The 18,221-nt window shown below is 39.0% G+C and overlaps 1 protein-coding gene across 3 annotated transcripts; it reads right to left on the minus strand.

Moving 5' to 3' along the window:
- Positions 1-278: 278 nt before the first annotated feature.
- On the minus strand, positions 279-17,554 carry ttll10 (tubulin tyrosine ligase-like family, member 10). 3 transcript variants are annotated; one of them, XM_038723263.1, is made up of 14 exons: positions 17,403-17,554; positions 10,773-15,043; positions 8,956-9,028; positions 7,416-7,751; positions 6,964-7,114; positions 6,568-6,686; positions 6,192-6,312; positions 5,301-5,386; positions 3,907-4,087; positions 3,281-3,452; positions 2,789-2,974; positions 1,650-1,766; positions 1,443-1,536; positions 279-1,075 (listed from the first exon to the last, which is right to left on the minus strand). In XM_038723263.1, exons 2-14 carry the CDS (start codon positions 10,881-10,883, stop codon positions 390-392), a joined length of 2,433 nt encoding a protein of 810 aa, XP_038579191.1. In that variant the 5' UTR covers positions 10,884-15,043; positions 17,403-17,554; the 3' UTR covers positions 279-389. The 3 variants fall into 3 exon arrangements, with proteins under 3 accessions (XP_038579191.1, XP_038579190.1, XP_038579189.1); XM_038723262.1 differs by having other exon boundaries at positions 2,789-2,929; positions 8,905-9,028; XM_038723261.1 differs by having other exon boundaries at positions 8,905-9,028.
- Between the last annotated feature and the right edge of the window lie 667 nt (positions 17,555-18,221).

The raw sequence follows: 18,221 nt of genomic DNA on the forward strand, positions 1-18,221 counted from the left end.
ACTGTACAGTGGCGCCTTCTGTTGAGCTTCCTGGTTAGAATTACATTACGATGGTGGGAGGGTTTGTACACAATCATGTCTGAGTGTTTCAGAGCTGTTCTGCTGTTCTCTTCTTTCTGTGAAGTGATGCCACTCAATGTAAGATGACTAATGCATACATTTGACATTTGCCACAGATGTTGATTTGTGCTATTGAAAGCATAAACAGTTTTTAAACTAATATCAAAGGTTGCCTATTCCTTACAGCTAACTGCAAAATGAAACCCGGTTATCATTATTCAACTGATCAATTCTTTATTGTCACATTAAGCATTTATCAGCATTTCTCTGAGCAAAACAGCACCAGATGTCAGATTTCTTTTTTTTTTTGACGACGTTAATATAATGTCTCACAGTTTCTCTTTTGTCTCAGAAACTAAGCTCTGTGCGTCCGCTCCGAGCCCCTCTTCATCGTGTTCCTCTCCTCTTTCACATTTGTTCCCACACAAAGGAGGTTCAGCGTGAGAAAGGAATGGTGTCGTTGTCTCTGGAGACCCACAGACGGAGATCCCTTCGCTCAGTGCTGGTGATGACAGGGACATAATGATCCTCGTCTTCTGCTGAGTCTTGGAGTGCTTCACTTCATCTGCAGCCTTAAAATGATGATGCAAAGTGCATTTGCTTGGCTTGAGCTCGACCCGAGGCCTGGGGTTCTGTATGCTGCTGCTGCGTAAATGTGAAGGTCCATGCATTGACGGAGAGCTTTGAGGTGAGGGGGTAGTGGAGGTGGTGGAACAATGGTCAGACTTTGAACCACTGCTTCCATCATTGCTCATTGAGACATTCACAGAATTATCAATGGATGCTTTGGGCATGATTCTGCCCACTGTCCCTGACTTACATCTTCTCGGTTCAGTCTTTTGGGTCTTTTTGGTGCTTTTCGGGTTTAATTCACTGTTTGAGTTGCTCTTGCTGCGGGTCAACACTGAACCAGGAGGAAAAACTCCATTGTACAGCAGCACAAACTCCCTCTGACTGGCCAAAGGAAGAATCCTCTGCCTGAGACGACACTTGTTGAAGATCTCAAGAGTTAAATCTAAAGAAGAGCATAAAGGAGTGACAGCAGATAAAAACAACATGTTGGATGGTATCACACATCAGCTTGTTGAGCAAAAAAAATAGTTAATATTTAATAAAGGGAACAATTACTTTACCATCCCTACAGCAAAAAGAGGTAAGAACCATTTGGTTTTGTTTAGCTTTATAAACATCTACTGAACCTAAAGGTTTGTTTTCATATATATATATAAAAATATATGGCAATATTGTTGTTACACATTCATGCCAATAAAGCTAATTTGAATTGAACTGAATTGAGAGATAAAGAGAGAGATAGAGAGAGAGAGAGAGAGAGAGAGAGAGAGAGAGAGAGATGTGATCAGCTGGTAATAATGTGAGCTCACCCAGTGTCTCCATAACTGTGCTGGGTATCACCTCTTTCAGCACCTCACAGTTCGTATGGAGAGCTGGATTACAGTTCATCTCCAGCAGCCACACCTGTTAGGAACACATGAAGAGACAATAAGAACATGCACATTAATGCATTAATTAATGTTGAACACTGATAGTGGTCAGTGTTCAACATTAATTAATGCATTAATCTCACCCACCTTGAAGTCCTCATCAACCATGAAGTCACAGCCAATCAAGTCAAAGAAGCCCAGCCGACAGTCTAACTTGGATTTGACTGCCAAGAAACACTGTGTCATGATCTGCTGCATGCGCTTCTGATGTATGGAAAGGAAACAAAGGAAACAATCAGTCAGTCAATTTATCATTGTGGAGGTCCGCAGCTCTTCATAATAATGTCTGGGGATGTGTAGTTGGATAGAACGATGATTTCTTTGTCTGTTCTTTTTAAATGAGTTGATAATGTCCTTCCTCCTGACTGGCTTTTTGTTTAAACAACTTAGCTGCATTTATACATTTTTCCACTTGGGGGAAGAAGAACAAGGGGCAAACACAACATTGAAGTATTATCGCCATATAAAGTTGTTACAGCAAATGTGTTAAAAAAAACAACTGGCTAGTTCCACATTCAGCTGCAATGTTATCACTCATATGGAGGTGTATGGCCACTTAGTGAATATAGCTCACTGTCTGTCTGTTGACAACCAAAACAACAAGCTATAAGAAGCTCTTAGTAGAGTATTTAAAAATATTGATCAGTGCAACTTTAAGTTTTATCACAGTACCAGTATGTCACGGTGTATATAATATGATCTAAGATCCAAAAACACTCAATCTCACACTTCCCATAATGGAACTTGATAGCGTCTTGTAATACAGGCACACATGTATACATTATACTTGACTTTGACATTTACAATTGGTGGAGTGCCACTCATTAATAATAGATTAAGCCATGATGCATAGAATTGTTATGTGATAGATTTATGTTAGCAGGTTTCTGTTCAACCAAACAGCCACACTGCAGTTTGTTGTATATACTTTAATACGTGTCACTGTCAGGGTTTGTGGTTTGAGGTTCACCATTTATTATTTAAACCATTATATAAAACAAAAAGAAGAAGTGTGCATTGAACAGTTTGTTTTACTGTAAGGCACTATGCAGAGAAACAACCTTCAAACAGCACAAGTGATATTTGATTTTAGAAATCATGATGTACTCTCGGACAGGAATGAGATCATACAGGGCTAACCACAATCTCAATTAGCTGCATGCGCCAACAACCATCATTATAATGGTAATTGGTCCCAAAGAGCTACAAGACACAGCAGCACTCACTGCAAAGGCCCCCAGCACCCAGTCCCTGGGCAGACCCTTGGCAACCCAAAACCTGTCATTGACGTAGGTGTTGAAGCTCTCCATGGACCACACAGTGTCTTCCTTTAGCTGGCTGTACAGGGGGTTCTTCTTCTGCATGTACTGGAGAAGGACAGCAGGGGGACCAGAGACACATGAAGCAGTCAGCTGAAGCAGATAGACAGATATTGCCACAGCTTATGCTTGAGCAATTCAACCTCTCTGTCAAGTAATCCAAGAAGGATGGGATGTAATATCTCTCCATTATTATAATGGATGATGCATTTAAAGCATATATGAAATTGATCTTTAAAGGCCAGAAGTAACAGAATGAATGATTACTGTACCACCTGATTCAACTTTGATATGGGCACCTAACTACAGACTTGAAACATTGTGAACCTATCCTTTAAACTGTGACTTGGCAGTTCAACATGGATGTTTTGGCAGATTCTGTACAGTATTAAGGTGTACCTGATTGGTCAGGTGGGCAGAGAGGTTGCTGGAGCTGGGGTCGTAGAGGTTGCAGGTCAGTCGCACATATCCATGGCGAAAGAAGACCATGTAAGGTGCAGTGCAGGCAATCAGAAGGTAAGAGCGCACATCAAACTTTTTCCCCTTCAGGAGCAGCGGCCTCTGGATGTAACTGAGGGCAAAATGTCACCTTACTTTCAAGACAATTTCAACAGCTACATTGTTTCTATGGAAAGTGTCATTTGTCATTTGTCAACAAGGAGATGTTGAGGAATATAACTGACAATTGCCAAGTTAGATTTTCCTAAATAGTCTGTGAGCATTTGTATACACAGACTTACTGAAAGCAGTGTAAGAAATAATATTCTCAAGAAGTGGAATACCCATTTACTGGAGTTTACCAACGCTTAGTATGACAATGTTGTTTTTAAAGCACCTAATCACTAACTCTTTTTTTATTCAAAGTTTAGGTAAAAACATCATAACTGCAGTTTTGGAGATTTAAATATATTTAAGAACTGAAGGATTAAATGGCTTTATCTGTAAAAACCTCTGCAAACAGTCATGACAGTTGCCTTTTTGGAGATGTAAAATGTGTCACCTAATAGTTACATATGTTCACCCACTACTGGACAATGCGGGCCTGAGGCTGATGGTGGCGCAGGTTCCTGCTGGCCTTGCTGTCCTCCATGTGCTGCAGCTTAAGTCTTAAGGCGGCTACGTCCTCCTGGCTCTTCAGCAGAAAGATCCCTCTGCCCTGGTTCAGACCGGTGGGCTTACAGATCCACACATCATTGTTGCTCACACCTGGCAACAGTCATAAAGTTACAACAGATAAATCAACAAACTTATGACATATACACATCAGGTAAATCAACTCATGACATATCCAGGTATAAAATATATAGTCCTACTGTGTTCAGAGATTCTGTGAATGAGACTTCTCAGGTTTATACTGTATATGAACATTCAAAACTTATAAAATATGATGCTTTGTTAGCAACTTAACAACCTAAACCAGCCTTAAAAATAAAAATGCTCCTTACACGTTGATAAATCAGTAATAATCCAAAATTAAACACTATGTTGGGGGCTATAAGTACTTTTACATGTAAAACATGTGTAACTCTTACCTGTAAGACCTTTACTTGTAATGGAAGTAATCTCACTTTGAGGTGTTGCAACTCATACTACTCTATACATACATATTTAAATATTATATATTATATGTATGTATGTGTGTGTGTGTGTGTGTGTGACAACACAACTCTCATTGATGGTGCAAGTTGCAGATGCCCAAAATCTCAATTTACAACTCATTCCAGAATAAAATATTCAGTGTTTACTTCAGTGAATGACTGAATGGTTGGGGATTTCAGACACACGTTGTCAGTTTTTTTTTATTCTCTATTACTGTGGTCTGATCCGTACAGTTCTTTTGATGTCTTCTTTTCCAGATTCATCCGTCACCGAGAGATCTTTCCCAGCTGTCTGTCTTTCTCCTGTTTACTTAGTGATAACCATGTTTGTCATAACCTGTGCACACCACTTATCATAATGCTGTGTCTTTAAACAACACAGAAACCAGTGGATCGTTTCATATATCCAGTCCTCAAAATTAAGAGGAAAAACATATCAGGTTTAATATTAAATGTATTTTATTTGTCTTAGTCCTGTCCAGTGCTGCAGCAGCTCTACATCGCGATTCTGCTGAGCGTTTCTCCTTCTGTTCGTGTCTCAGACCTGCCCTCTGCTGACTCATCTCTATGGCAACAGTATGTTCCCCTGGTGATTTTATCAGGGCTTATGGGAGGTGAAGTGCATTATTTTCCAACATCCTCAGCCTCTTGATTAAACAATCACCACGGCAACTGTTGTCTTAACACTGCCAAGCACAAATTATTCTGTTCTGAAGCACGCTAACTAAACACTAATCCAGTTGAACCTGTGTTGTATTGTTGTTTCATCCGGATATTAATTTGTTAGAGGTTAATGTAGATAAGATGTTTGGGCATTTTACCCTCCTGCTGGGCAAAGAAAGCCTCTCTCTCTTCCCTCACATCCATGCGGAAGGTAGTGGGAATGAACTCTTCCATTTTCAGGCTCCTGTGGAGTACAACACAACAAATAAATGCTTGCGTGTCCTCATGTGTTTGAAACTGCCTTTTGGGCAAGATTAGTGTCATATATTGAAAATCAACACTGGCTGAGAAAGTTATTTTAGATATAAATGTTAAAACCAAAAAAGTGTTGTACATGTTTAATTGTGTACCTTTCATACAGTCATGTTTTCTTATTAATGCATTCAACAGTATGATAACTTTGATAATCCATTACAGTGATAATTATGTTTAGTTACGTTGTCATTTAGTGCAGATTGATTTTAAAGCCCAATGTGTTTACTGTGACGGATTGACTCAAGTGAGTTTGACATATCTGAAAATTAATTTTCCAAGGCCTGTAATGTAGGCCACAGACATTCAGAAACTGATAACACTACAGTATGATTTGGGAAATTCCCAGAAGGATATAAAGTATGTCGGAATTGTTGTAAATAAGCTAAGACAGTATTACTACTGTCCCTGTATGGTCCAGCGTATTAATGTATTAATTTACAATTAATAATTAACCACTGAAATAGTTTATATAATTGACACACACATGCTCAATGTCACACAAGCTTGTGTGACTGAAAACGGAGGCCTGATTTCTGATGATGCAATGTGACTGTGTTTATTAAATTGTCTATCCATGATGGTACCAGATGGTTGCTAGGAGATTTTTCACACAGCTTGAAATTCTGTGAAGGAAATAGACTGATATATCTGTCTGATTTTAATACACACAACCTGTCTGAATAGCAAAAACGAATAGCAGACAAAGACAGCAGGAATACAGCTGTCCGCTTCACCTCAGTCCACGACCATGGTTGACTTTGCTGCTGACCCGCTCATATTCACGTAGACTGCTGAGGAGGCCGATCTTAGTGGTGAGCACCTTGTTGTTGGGAATCTGGTAAACTAACTGTTCACCTGAGAAAAATACATGAGGATCTTAAGTTTTCTTTCTGTCAATGGAAGGCAATAAACCTGTTTCCTACTAAAAGCAAAATGAAATCAGACATGAAACAAGTAACGAAACATCGGTTATATTTGAGATATAGATGTCCTTTTATCATTTTCTTTGGCATTTCCTGAGGATAGGTAACACTGTGGTACATTTTAAAAATTTATTGTAAAATACAGCATTCACATTATGTCCTGTGATTAATATAGTAATTACTAAACCTTCTCTGAAGTTACAGTAGTTGGCAGGTGATTTAGTCTCACACCACTTGAGTTTGAAATCCTCCCTGCACTTGTTGTAAATCCTCTTCCAGCCCCTGCTTTCACAGTAACTGCTCACTCTAAAGGAAAAGAACCCAGATCAAATCAATCACACAAAAATCCAGAAGCACGGGGTCACATGTAAAAACTAGGGTTTGACTGAAAATACACAGGAGATCAATGATGTTTTCTGCTAACATGAAAGCAAATCTCTCCTTAGAAGTCGTCACCTTTCTAAAGCTTTATATTTTGAAACTGGATTGGACATTCACTTCAGATGTGATCTCATTTGTGAAATACCTAAAATGCAACACCTTATTACCCTTCATATTCTAAATTTCTTCTTTCTCTACTTACATTTCAGCCCCATTGGCTCCTCCGAAGAAGTAGAAAGGCCCAGGCCCCCGGGGCTCCTCTACCTGCCGCTCCCTGTCCAGGTAGGAGCAGGATGATAAGCCCCTGGGGAGGGACCTCCGGAGGTATCGCTCCCCAAGGCACACCCCTGATACTTTTACAGATGCAAACACACAGAAATCATGCAGGCACACAGTCTCTCATACATTCACATAAACCTAAGTTCTATCATGTGTACATTCAATTGTGTTGATGAATTTATATGGATTACAACAACTCTGGGAAGTAATCCCATCAGCCCCAAAGACTATAAGTGAATGGAAGTGAATTGCCTTTTTTTTTTACAGCGTTGTAATGTGATGTATTGTATTTTGTTATGCTACAATAAAGAGTCAACATATGGAAATAACAACAAAAGACATCACATTTGATGTCCCATTTTAACCTCCACAAACCTGACCCTCTATCCCGGCTTTCATGGGAAAACCTCTCTCTTTTTTCCTGAGTCTGCGTCTCCACCCTCTGGACCTGCTCCAGGTCAGGTGATGAAGGCCGTTCTCTTCCTGGCTCCTCCTGCCTCAGGCTTCCTACCGGCTGGTTGTCCCCGCAGGGAACCTCCACTTCCTCTTTCTTCACTTCTTCCCCTTGTTGCTTCTCCAGTCCGGTCCCCTGTGCCTGGCCCTCACTGCAGGGCTCCACCCAGCACTCAGATGACATGACCTTATGCACTTGTAGATTGTTGGTGATGGCTAGAAATTTTCCAATAGACCTTTTTTTGGTGCGCAGGGACACTGTATTCAAAAATAAGCCAGGACAGGAATGAAACGTTTTGTATTGTGAGTCAGAGTACACTGAAGATTTGGTGAAATATGAGAGGAGAAGAAGGAGAGAACCACTTTACCCTTCACTAATACGTCTTTACATGTTTGGTACGGTCACACAAGATTTTTTTCATTAACCATGCTAACATTTTGGCTGGCATAGCATGGCTATGTCAGTCTGCTGGTAGGTTGGTCCATCACTTTGGTTCAGACTGAAATATTTCAACAGCCACTGGATGGGTTGTTTTACAGACATCCACAGTCCCTGCAGGATGGATCATATTGACTTTGTTGATCCCCTGACTTTCGTCTGGTAACATCATATTCCATAGTTTTCACTAATCCAGTAAAATATCTCACACAAAAAATGTCTCCATAGCTTTGGTACAGACATTCATGTCCCCCTCAGGATAAATTGTAATCATCAGGTAAAATGTTTTATTTTTTATTAATTACATTACCACCATCCTCACCTGTACTCCCAAAACACATGTTGGATAATCTTTGAGCTAATTAGCAAAGGTTAGTGAGCTAACACATTAAAAGTACATGCTAAATATCAGCATTTTAATATTGTCATTGTGAGCATGTCAGCATGGTATTCAGAGGATGATTCCTCATGATCTTGGTGACCCTCTAAAACTTTGTCACATGAACAACTATGTTTGGCTCATGGACATCTGTATTTCCCAATGTGGTGGTCCCTTTCCTCTGGCAACACCATCACACTGAAATGTGCACCTTCACAGTCCAATTGTCATTGAATGACCCCATTACCTGTCCAAAACAAATCTTACATGTTAAGGCTCACTACTGATAAAACTCTTCGTTTAGATATAGCTAGACATGTTGCTTATACTAGTTTTGTTTGGTGTAATGAACATTTCAGCCTCTTGGCTTTGCTAGCACTTGCTAGCAGCTTTAGACTTTAAACCTTGTTTTTGTCTGTATAGTTCTAATGTTATAGGAGACACACCTATAGCATTTGGCAAACCTGAGAAAATTGAAAGACACGTTATGTGAAGAAATTATGCCATCTTGAAGTAAATGTGCCATTTGTATTAGAAGACAGAAGCAGAACTATGACCTTATTGTAGCTACATTCAGAGGCAAAGAGGTTTACCTGCAACTCCACCGTCACACACACGGACAGCCAGACTCCATGGAAACCTACCAAGCTTTTTCGTCTTCTGGCATGTGCGCTCAACCTTGTAGTCCAACTGCAAACCCATAGACTGAAGGACTGACTTGACAGAGACAAAATCACATGGTCTGTCAGCAGATTATCCCACTGAAATCAGCCATAGTCTGTCACACTGCATGTAAGCAAACTGAGTGAATTGACCAATGTAAACAATCACTGGTTACTTGGGTAATGGGACCCTTAGCAACAGTTGTCACTTGTAGATTGAATCTTACAACAACAGCAGCTCAAGACAAACTAACTACTCAAGATTATGTATCCCACACCCAACCCACTTCTAGGTTTAGCCTCATTCAATATTAATTGCCTGTAAGCCTCTGTTGTGCGAACCCTATGGTAACATAAGAGCAGAGTGTCAATCAAAATGGATTGGCAGTTTTCCGGGTTATTATACCATTATACCAGAAGGTAAAATATTATTTTCTACAGGTAACATTTATTTTGTAAAGAGTCATAATGTTTTAATGTAAATATAATGGTATCCACCTTAAAATGTATACTGGTTGACTGTTTCTGATGCTGCTACATTTTAAACAATAAAAATCCTGAACGGTTATTTATATACGTAAACTGGAAAAGTTCTTTAGTTCTGTATATTCTGTAAATTTTAGATTTGGTTAAAAAAAAAATGCAGTAGGGGATAAAATAATTAATAATTAGTGCAAAACATCAAAATTAATTCCACTTTAAAAACTTTTAGATTCAAAATAACTTGAGCTGTAAAATTACTTGGGCACTTGATTAAACCTAAAGCATCCTGACATTATTTTACTTGAACTGATTACAATTTATTTTAATTAATCCATCTGATTCATTATTTTTCAGACATCATCAATAATTATTGTCTAGTGCCAAGAGGCACAGTGAAAAAAATCATAGACCCATTTAGTTATGTCAACTTACTTCTTCTTTTTAGTTTTGGATTTTGAACTCAATTGTATGAGTTTTAGAAAATTAAACTTGCATTAATCGTTGTGTTGACTATTTGACAATTTTGTCATGTTGATTGAATTTAGGTATGTCAGTTATCAGATGAAAATAAAGGCAAGAGTGCGAGGATTGGAGCAAGAGAGAAAAAATTGCCAAGGTGCTGCGTCTTTTGAGTTCGAGAAAAACATATACACAATCTAACTAATTATTAGGGTTTAGCGAGTACTCGGTTGAAACGAGTATTCAGTACAGATACTTTTTATCATCATCAGAGTAAACTAAGTCAGTATCTGTTTTGTTATAAACTATAAATATAGGAACCTTTTTTTTAAAAATCTATTACTATTGTAATCAAAAACATTGCTCTGAATCTTAATCCTGAGGCTGTTCTGTAAATAGTTTTCTAATAAATATAGTATATTTCAGGCTTAAATAACTTCCAGTTAATCCAGCCCATTTATAGATTAAGCCCCGCCCATTCTGAGTACAGATACAGAAAATTTTATTTGTTTATCAGATACAGATAGAGATAGTGGTGTTCTTGGGACACCAACAACTGCCCTGCCCCGTCGCAAGTCATTGAAAATAACAGCATTGTCGTGGTCTGTCTTCAAGGCCCTTGAAGCTGAAACAAATTTGAAATTTAAATCCCTTAACTTGAAATGGAAAGTAGTATTAATTTGGTTAAGTGGGTTAAACTTGTAGAGAAAGCAAGTTTCCTTGAATGGACAATGTAATATAGATAGTTGTTTTAACTTACAGGTTCATAGTTCAATAAATGATCATTAATTAAACAAATTGTATAACGTAACATCATGAGAAGAAAAAAAGCTTTTGTTAAAGTTGAGTTTACTCACATTTTTAAGGCAGCAATTGAACTTAAGGTTGTAAGTTGAACCACCTAGATCATTTTTTACAGTGCAGGTATGCAGTTGAGCAACATAGCATTTGTCTGCTTGCAAATCCATTTATCATTTTTTTGTCTCTGTGAGGAAACACCCAGGCCCAGCCACAGTTGGTAATTATGCATAATCTCCTCTCTTCCTCCCAACAGTCTGATAATTGACAGGGGTGGATGCCTATTAGATCCAGCATCCATGCAACCATATCATTACACATACAGTAAGCTAACCAGAAATGACACATACACCTAACACCAATGTAGTTCACAACTAGCAGAGTGTATTTTTTGCAGAGTATTTAGAACATATTTATAGCAGGTCAGTCAAACTCGATATTGTTATGCCAGACAAGAACTGAACTGAGTCACTAATGAAAGGGGAACAGCCTCCAAAAATGCAAGGGTGTATATGCTACACTGTTAAATGCAAGGGTTTGTGTGTATAAGAAGAGACTGATGCTGACAGCTGACCAACCTTCTTGGTTGAGCAGAATAAAAAATTTACACAAAAAAAATATATATTTGTTTTTTTAACTTACATGAAGACCACAAAAGTTCTTGCTTCTCTCCCATAACTAAAAGTCTCTAACCTGCTGTAACCTGAGGTTACCAAATTCCTGTCATGTTAAACAAGGTGCTTTGGTCTAAACGCTCTGGTTTGCTTGTAACTGAGTATGTATTTAACAATCCCAATAAACAACAATGTCAACTTTTCCTCCATGGCTCATATCAAAGAAATACAAACACCAGCATCATCACACCAGCCTATGTGTTTTAACGCATGACTAAATTTACAAGAAGGAAGCAATAGTCACCAGGCAGTCTTCAGTTCAGTTCAGTCATTTACACACATGGCTGTAAATGTAAAATTTATGTGTCTGATGAAATGAATGACAAAATGGCAGCGATAAGAACAAGACAGTGATGTGAGCCCAGCCACAGCACCCCAGTTATTAGAAGCAGGCCTACTATATTCCTGTTTAACAGAGCTTTGTGTGGAGCCAGTGTCAGCCACACCTTGATAAAGAGCTGCCATCTGATAGACACACTGTGCAAAGTGCTGCGTAGGTGGACAAAGAGAACGGGCTTGTTTTACAGCCCTGTCAACCTCATGGTTCACCATCTGCCAAGAGCCTTTGTGCATGTGTGTGTGTGTATATATATGAGAATATATATATGCTTGTGTATTTTGTGTGGCTATCTGTATGTTCCCTTTTTTGTATTACACATTTCATGATTCAAATGTTAATTAATAACTTTCCTATTTTGAATTGATCCCCATCTGTCAATCGAACCAAAGTGTGACACATTTGAACTGTCCTTAATTTTCCTTTCATTTTCTTTTTTATATATAAATTAAGTTTAAGGTTCTGCAGGTGGTGCTCTTCTCATTGTCTGTTCATTCATGGGCGCTACCACTGCTTATGCTAACAACCCAGTTCTTCTACTATTTACCCCAAACAAACCATAAACATAAAATAGTGGTAAAAATATGTAAAGGTTTTCACAAACAGGGTAATGTGTTTCATCAGAGAAACAAAATATGTATTCAGTTATATTAAAAAAAAAATTTGGCTTTAAAAATTAAAATATATCATTATAGGAGAAGTGTGTGTGTGCGTGCCTGTCTGTCTCGGGGCAGTGACACCATAAAGTGCGTGTGTCTTTGGAGACGCGCCCATTCCCATGTCATCTCAACTGCCTCCTGTACGAGGAAGTGCTCAGCAATTACAGGGATGCAGCCTGCAGCAATGGTGTCCCTCCACAACCCATCATTTGGAGGGATTCTCCTTGTCAAGGTGTTATAGGGGAAGGTATGGAGTTAAGTTACGATGTAAAGAATGGCTCGTCTCAATAGGGTCTCTCTCTCTCTTGCTATTCATGATCTCCTTACAGAATTACACTGATAAAGCAGAGGGGGCTGTTGAAGTCGGGGGGGTCTCATTTTGTTCCCAGGGTCTGTATTCACTCATTCCCACTGGTGACAAAAACATTAAATTTCACCAAGACTGATATTAACATGGGAATTTTGTACAAGCCCTGTGCCAATTTTTGTCCTCAAATAACCAGCTCCACAGAAAATCTGAGTGCTGTTGAGGGTATGGTTTACATTACATGACATTATTTAGTTTACAAGACATTTTCAGATCCACTCTAACCCTATTGCTATTGATCAGTCATCACAATTTTTTTACCAGGAAGCTTAACATTGGGAAAAGATGAGATTCATGAGATATACATGATGTAAAAATTACTGATATGGCTATTAAAAGACTTCATGTTCTCGATGTAGCTTTGGTATTTCACATCATCATCATAAGGTGATGGATGGTGGAGAAATGCTGCCTCAGTCCCACCCGGCTGAGCCTGTGTGGTCACCCTTAATGCAGTGAATATGCATGGTGCTTGTTTTCTGACATAAAGCTAACACACCACGTTTGCCAAACTGCAAAATTACATTTGACTAGACAAGTCTGATCAAGTGGTTGTGGTTTTGCTGATGCAAAACAAAACAAAAAACTAATTGGGAAATATTATTAAATATAAATGTATATGTTATAGCATGTTGTCACAATTAAACCACATATCCAAGCCATAGCCCAAGTTACCACTGAGGAAATTAGTTAGACTCCTGCTTCCAATGGAAAGTCGTTGCGGTTGCGGCTCGGATGAGAGCAGCACATCCGTGTACTTTGTCCCTGCCTCATGCTCCCGTCCCTTTTTGGGTGAAAGTAGCCCCTCCAATTTGACTGGCGGCAAATGCAGATTCACAGGTCTTGGCCCACTTAAAAGCATAAAATATGAAAACCATAATGCTTTTTAGCCATTAGGAGCTCAGATCCTTTGGTCAGTCAGGCAAACATTTGAAATGTCATTGCAGATAACTGATCTGCTTCGTTATGTAGAAAGAATTAAAGAAATATAGGTTGATGAGTTTCTGCCTTCATTCAGTTGGACCCTGACATATACTGAATCTCCAGGTAATTTGTCACTTTTTCTGTTGTAAAGACACGTTATTTTGCTGTTTTGGTGGTCTGTCCAATGTGACATTACTGTAAACCAATCGCAAAACGGGGTTGCCAGAGTTTCCAAACTTCTCCGTTTTAGTCTGGACGGGAGGTGCAAACGTAGCAAAATTTGAAAACGCAGTAGTGTGGATGGGGCCTAAAAAGGCACTGTTTACACCTGGCATAAACATGCATTTTGGGTGATCTAAGTAAGGTGTGAATACCCCTAAGGCGCACTGAGGATGCATTCATTCCGATCATTTAGACCACATGGGCCAAATATGGCCTCATTCTTTTCGCAGTGTGTACGCAAATTTGTGTCCTGGCCCACGTTAAAGGACCTCCCACTCAACTGATTTCCTCTGTGTGAGTTAAAGTACGTACTTATTCACGCACCAACTGTGTCATATTAAAATGGAAGAACAAGACAAACAAGATGAAGCCACAACAACAACAACAGGCAAAATGGATTCTCTTGGATGGACTACAGACGAAACACGCTGTCTGATATCCTTGATGCCTTAGCTCTCTTTGATTTAGTAACTTACAACATACTTGTTGCTAAAGTAAATTCTAGATGCACTGCTAACTGTAGCTCAGTATACTGTGCACAGTGATGTTCTATGGAGGAGAGACGCCACTCAATCACATCCACAATAAAATGGGGAAAGCCCGTAACGCCAAAGTTGGCGCCCCTCCCTCTAGAAAGTCAATCTTCTGCTTTTAACAGCCAAAGCGGGAAAAATATTTCAGCCAATCGTGTGGTTCCACCGACGTAAGGGTCTGTTTTACTTTGACTGCAGTTGTGGTAGTTGTGGTAGTTGTGACGCATGCATAGTTGGGAAAAATGCTTTTTAAACCTTATTTTGGGGCAAAGTAGTCAAACTTTTTCAGCAATTTTTCTTAGATAGATAACGACGAAAGGCATTTTAGAACAAACCATTGAACTTAGCAGATATATAAATAAATACGCCATAAAAGGATTGTATAAAATAATAAAATGAAGCAATAGAACATACGTTTAAAAAAAAAAAAAAAAGCAACAGCAATGTTAGTATTAAGACCTAACTGGTCCAGCAATTGGATAAAGTGCATTCAGTGTGTGTTAAGCACAGTTTGGCATTACCTGAACAACATTCAAGATTGCAGCAGCATATCCACAGCTCTTGGGAAAAAGCTGTTCTTCAGGCGGTTTCTCCTTGTTCTGATGACCTTGAGCCTGCCAGAAGGAAGTTTGCAAAACAGATGGTGAGCTGGGTGTGAAGAGTCTCCTTTGATGTTCCTGGCACATCTGAGAAGACAGCTAGAGTGGATGTCGCAGTAGATTTTACTGCTGATTCTATTCATGTAGTTTTTATGTCCAATGTGACCAATGAAAGTGCAGTTCTGGCTCTCTCCCTATTCATTCAGATAGGAGCCTGGTCTTGTTAGTCCAAAATAGCTGCCCGGAGACATTACCAAGATGGCTGCCAAGTGGCAAGACTTGCCTATAAGGACTTTGGTACACTATACAGTTACTGTAGTTGTTCAACTCAGTTAGCCATGCAGCTAGCAGTCCAATTAAAACATGCAGACTCTACCTGGACTGGGAGCAATGGGCAAGAGTTGCTGTTTTATGGTGTTAGTGGACTGCATGTCATTAGCTGCGGTGTTGTTGCAGTCTGTAGTCTGTGAGAGCCTCGGGAGCAAGCACAGAGTTGCACCCATCTCGGTGTCCTCACATTAAAAGCAGAATAGTGGCTGATGCAAGCAACAGAGAAAACAGGCGTGTGCTTCATTTCTAAGTGAGGTTTGAGCCCACTGACAATAAGGCAGTGAAAATTTATTTATCAAATAATTTCAGTGAAAACCTAAACACAGCCCCTTTAAGCAACAAGTAAAGTTATGTGTCAATCAGGAAACTTTACAAATCACCAAATGTTGAGGCAGAGCAGCTGGAGGACATCAGAGGGAAAACTAGAAAAACATTTTTGTCATAAAATATGACCACTTTCACCAAAATCAGTGAATGAAGTTATAAAGTTGTGTTTTTGTACAGTAATCAGTGAGACCTGGCCCCTAGAAACACTCCGGTGGCGTTCATCGTTTCTCCAACCTAATGCTTGTCTCATTTGTGGTGTGAAATATCACATTCAGGTCTTTGCAAACGGAATTGATTTACAGGTTTGTTTGCATGTAGAGCGCTAAAGGGAGATCCGATCACTCTGTGGGATTCATGTGGGATGGGAGTCAATTTTACTATAATAATAATAATAATAATAATAGCTGAGTTTCCCTGCCAGTCAGTCAGAACTGAAGAAGTCCTTTGGATGAGGGACGAAACGTCTTCCAGTATCTTCAACCAAGTCCAGTTGCCCTTGATTTTAACCTTCGTTGGATAACTATGACCTGGATGACTGAGAATCTTCATAGACAATAATAATAATAAACTTTATTTATAGAGCACTTTTCAAAGAACCAGTTTCAAAGTATCGAATGCTTTATCAAATGCTAAAATAATAAAATACAGATAAAAACAAATACATGATAAAAGCAAGAAAAAACTTATGAAACTAAAATACACGTTAAAAGTAAAAACAAAATATATAAAATAGAATAAAATAAAATCAACTAAACTGCAAACTGCAAACGCTTTCTCCCCTTTAGTTTTCAGTCGAGACTTTTTTTTGACTCTGTCTTGGGACTTGGATGGGATAGGAGTATTTTTGTGGGAGTGGGAAGGAGTAAAAATCCACTCCTGTGACTAAACTGATGTACTGAGGTAAGTCCACTTGTGATCGGATCACCCAAGATGCACTTTAATGCCAGGTCTAAACAGCCTCAAAGTTGAAACCGCCCTGTCTAATTAATATATGCCATCTGTTCTACACTGGCTTGCCAGTTCCTCACAGGTGTGTATGGGGTGGGAAGTTCATTACATCTCATTTTCTTTATCTGCCATCTTTATGTTGCTTCATACTTCACTTCAAACAGTAAGCTGGCAACGTCTGACTATGTTGCAACAAAGTTTTGGCACAGCTATTGTAACAGTTACTAGTATTCTGCCTTTCAGAAACATCAGAAAACAGCTGAATGCAATGTAATAGAATAATAAAGCAAATGGTTTTGCATGGAAACCTTGATCGATTACTTATTTATTTTAATTTTCACTTGAACTATGCCACCCTCATAAAATAACATCAGACCAGCTTTTCTAAGAATAGGGTTAGTGTATAGACTGGATAAGACTATTTTTGAGTTGAACACTGTTCAGGAGCCACAGGTTTGAGAGTAGGCCTTCTCTTTTGCATAGAAAGGATTAAAGAAGTTTATTTAATAATAATCTGTCCTGCTGTATCTCACAATTATCAAATACATTATTTTCTTTGGAACAGAAAATGTGAACATACATTTCTAATATGTGCACTGTGTCTTGACACTGAGACCATTTTTCAAGCAGTGAAGCAATTTAACATTTTGGTAGCACTGTTTTTTCATGTTTAAATGCATTACATAGAAGTGTGAGATTGGAGAGCTGGGATCACAACATGTCCTGTAAATATAATACAGGACACAGATTTCAGTGGTGCCAGTCCTACCTTTTTCCTTGATCTTAGAACTGAATTTGGTCCCAGGTGCTGCAGTATGGCTACTCACTGGTCATAAGTAGTTAGGATGGGGTAAATGCAATGGAAATAATTTCCCAGAGGGATGAACAATGCTTCTCACGACTGACTTCTGCATACATGACTGTGTGTCACAGTTTCTCAGGTTTACTGTACATCCGCACATTTGTGGGTATGTCACAGCCATTTAGCCTCAGCTATGCTTCTGTTCCACCCCAGTGGCAAACCCAGATATATGTGAATGTAGCCTGCTCATCCGCAGCTGGCAGTAGTGCAGGAATCTGGTCTGACTACACCAAGCATGCACAGACCGGTGCAGGAATCCTCTACAGGCTGTCTGCCAGTCAGGAATGTGATTCAGGGGTGTGACGTCAGAGTAACGAATTACAGTTACCTTCTGTTAGTGTACTGTAGAGTTGTTTTAAGTGGTTATTTTTATTATATTTTACTGACAAATGTTCTGCAATGTAAAACCATGTACATCACAAAGTAAACAATAACCTGAGAATCAAATGAGACCCATGGGGGTTGAGAGAGCACTTTTTGGGGGTAGATAATTTGTGGAAAGTAACCTATATCTTCTAATTAGGAAATTAAAGAACATTTATATAAGTAATTATATGTAATATATCTTTTTGTAGTGCTGTTTTTTGTAATAGACAAGACAGTGGAAGGGTTAAAAACGGTCCACCCTGTCCTGGCAGCAATAAATGCTCCACCTTATCACTTATCACTTATAATAATAATTCATATTGCCAAAATAAGCCATCCAGTCCAATTTGTATCAGCCTG

Source organism: Micropterus salmoides, unplaced genomic scaffold (genome assembly GCF_014851395.1).
Source record: "Micropterus salmoides isolate LMB-PRFRI ecotype aquatic unplaced genomic scaffold, ASM1485139v1 Ms_hic_scaffold_16, whole genome shotgun sequence".
In the NCBI taxonomy this organism is placed as follows: Eukaryota; Metazoa; Chordata; class Actinopteri; order Centrarchiformes; family Centrarchidae; genus Micropterus; species Micropterus salmoides.

Coding starts and splice junctions, on each gene's coding strand:
- ttll10 (XM_038723261.1), bottom strand. CDS start 10,883: ATGGATTTGCAAGCAGACAAATGCTATGTTGCTCAACTGCATACCTGC. Junction 9,029..10,772: donor TCAATTGCTGCCTTAAAAAT/GTGAGTAAACTC, acceptor GTCTCTGTCAAG/TCAGTCCTTCAGTCTATGGG. Junction 7,752..8,904: donor GTGTGACGGTGGAGTTGCAG/GTAAACCTCTTT, acceptor TTTTGAATACAG/TGTCCCTGCGCACCAAAAAA.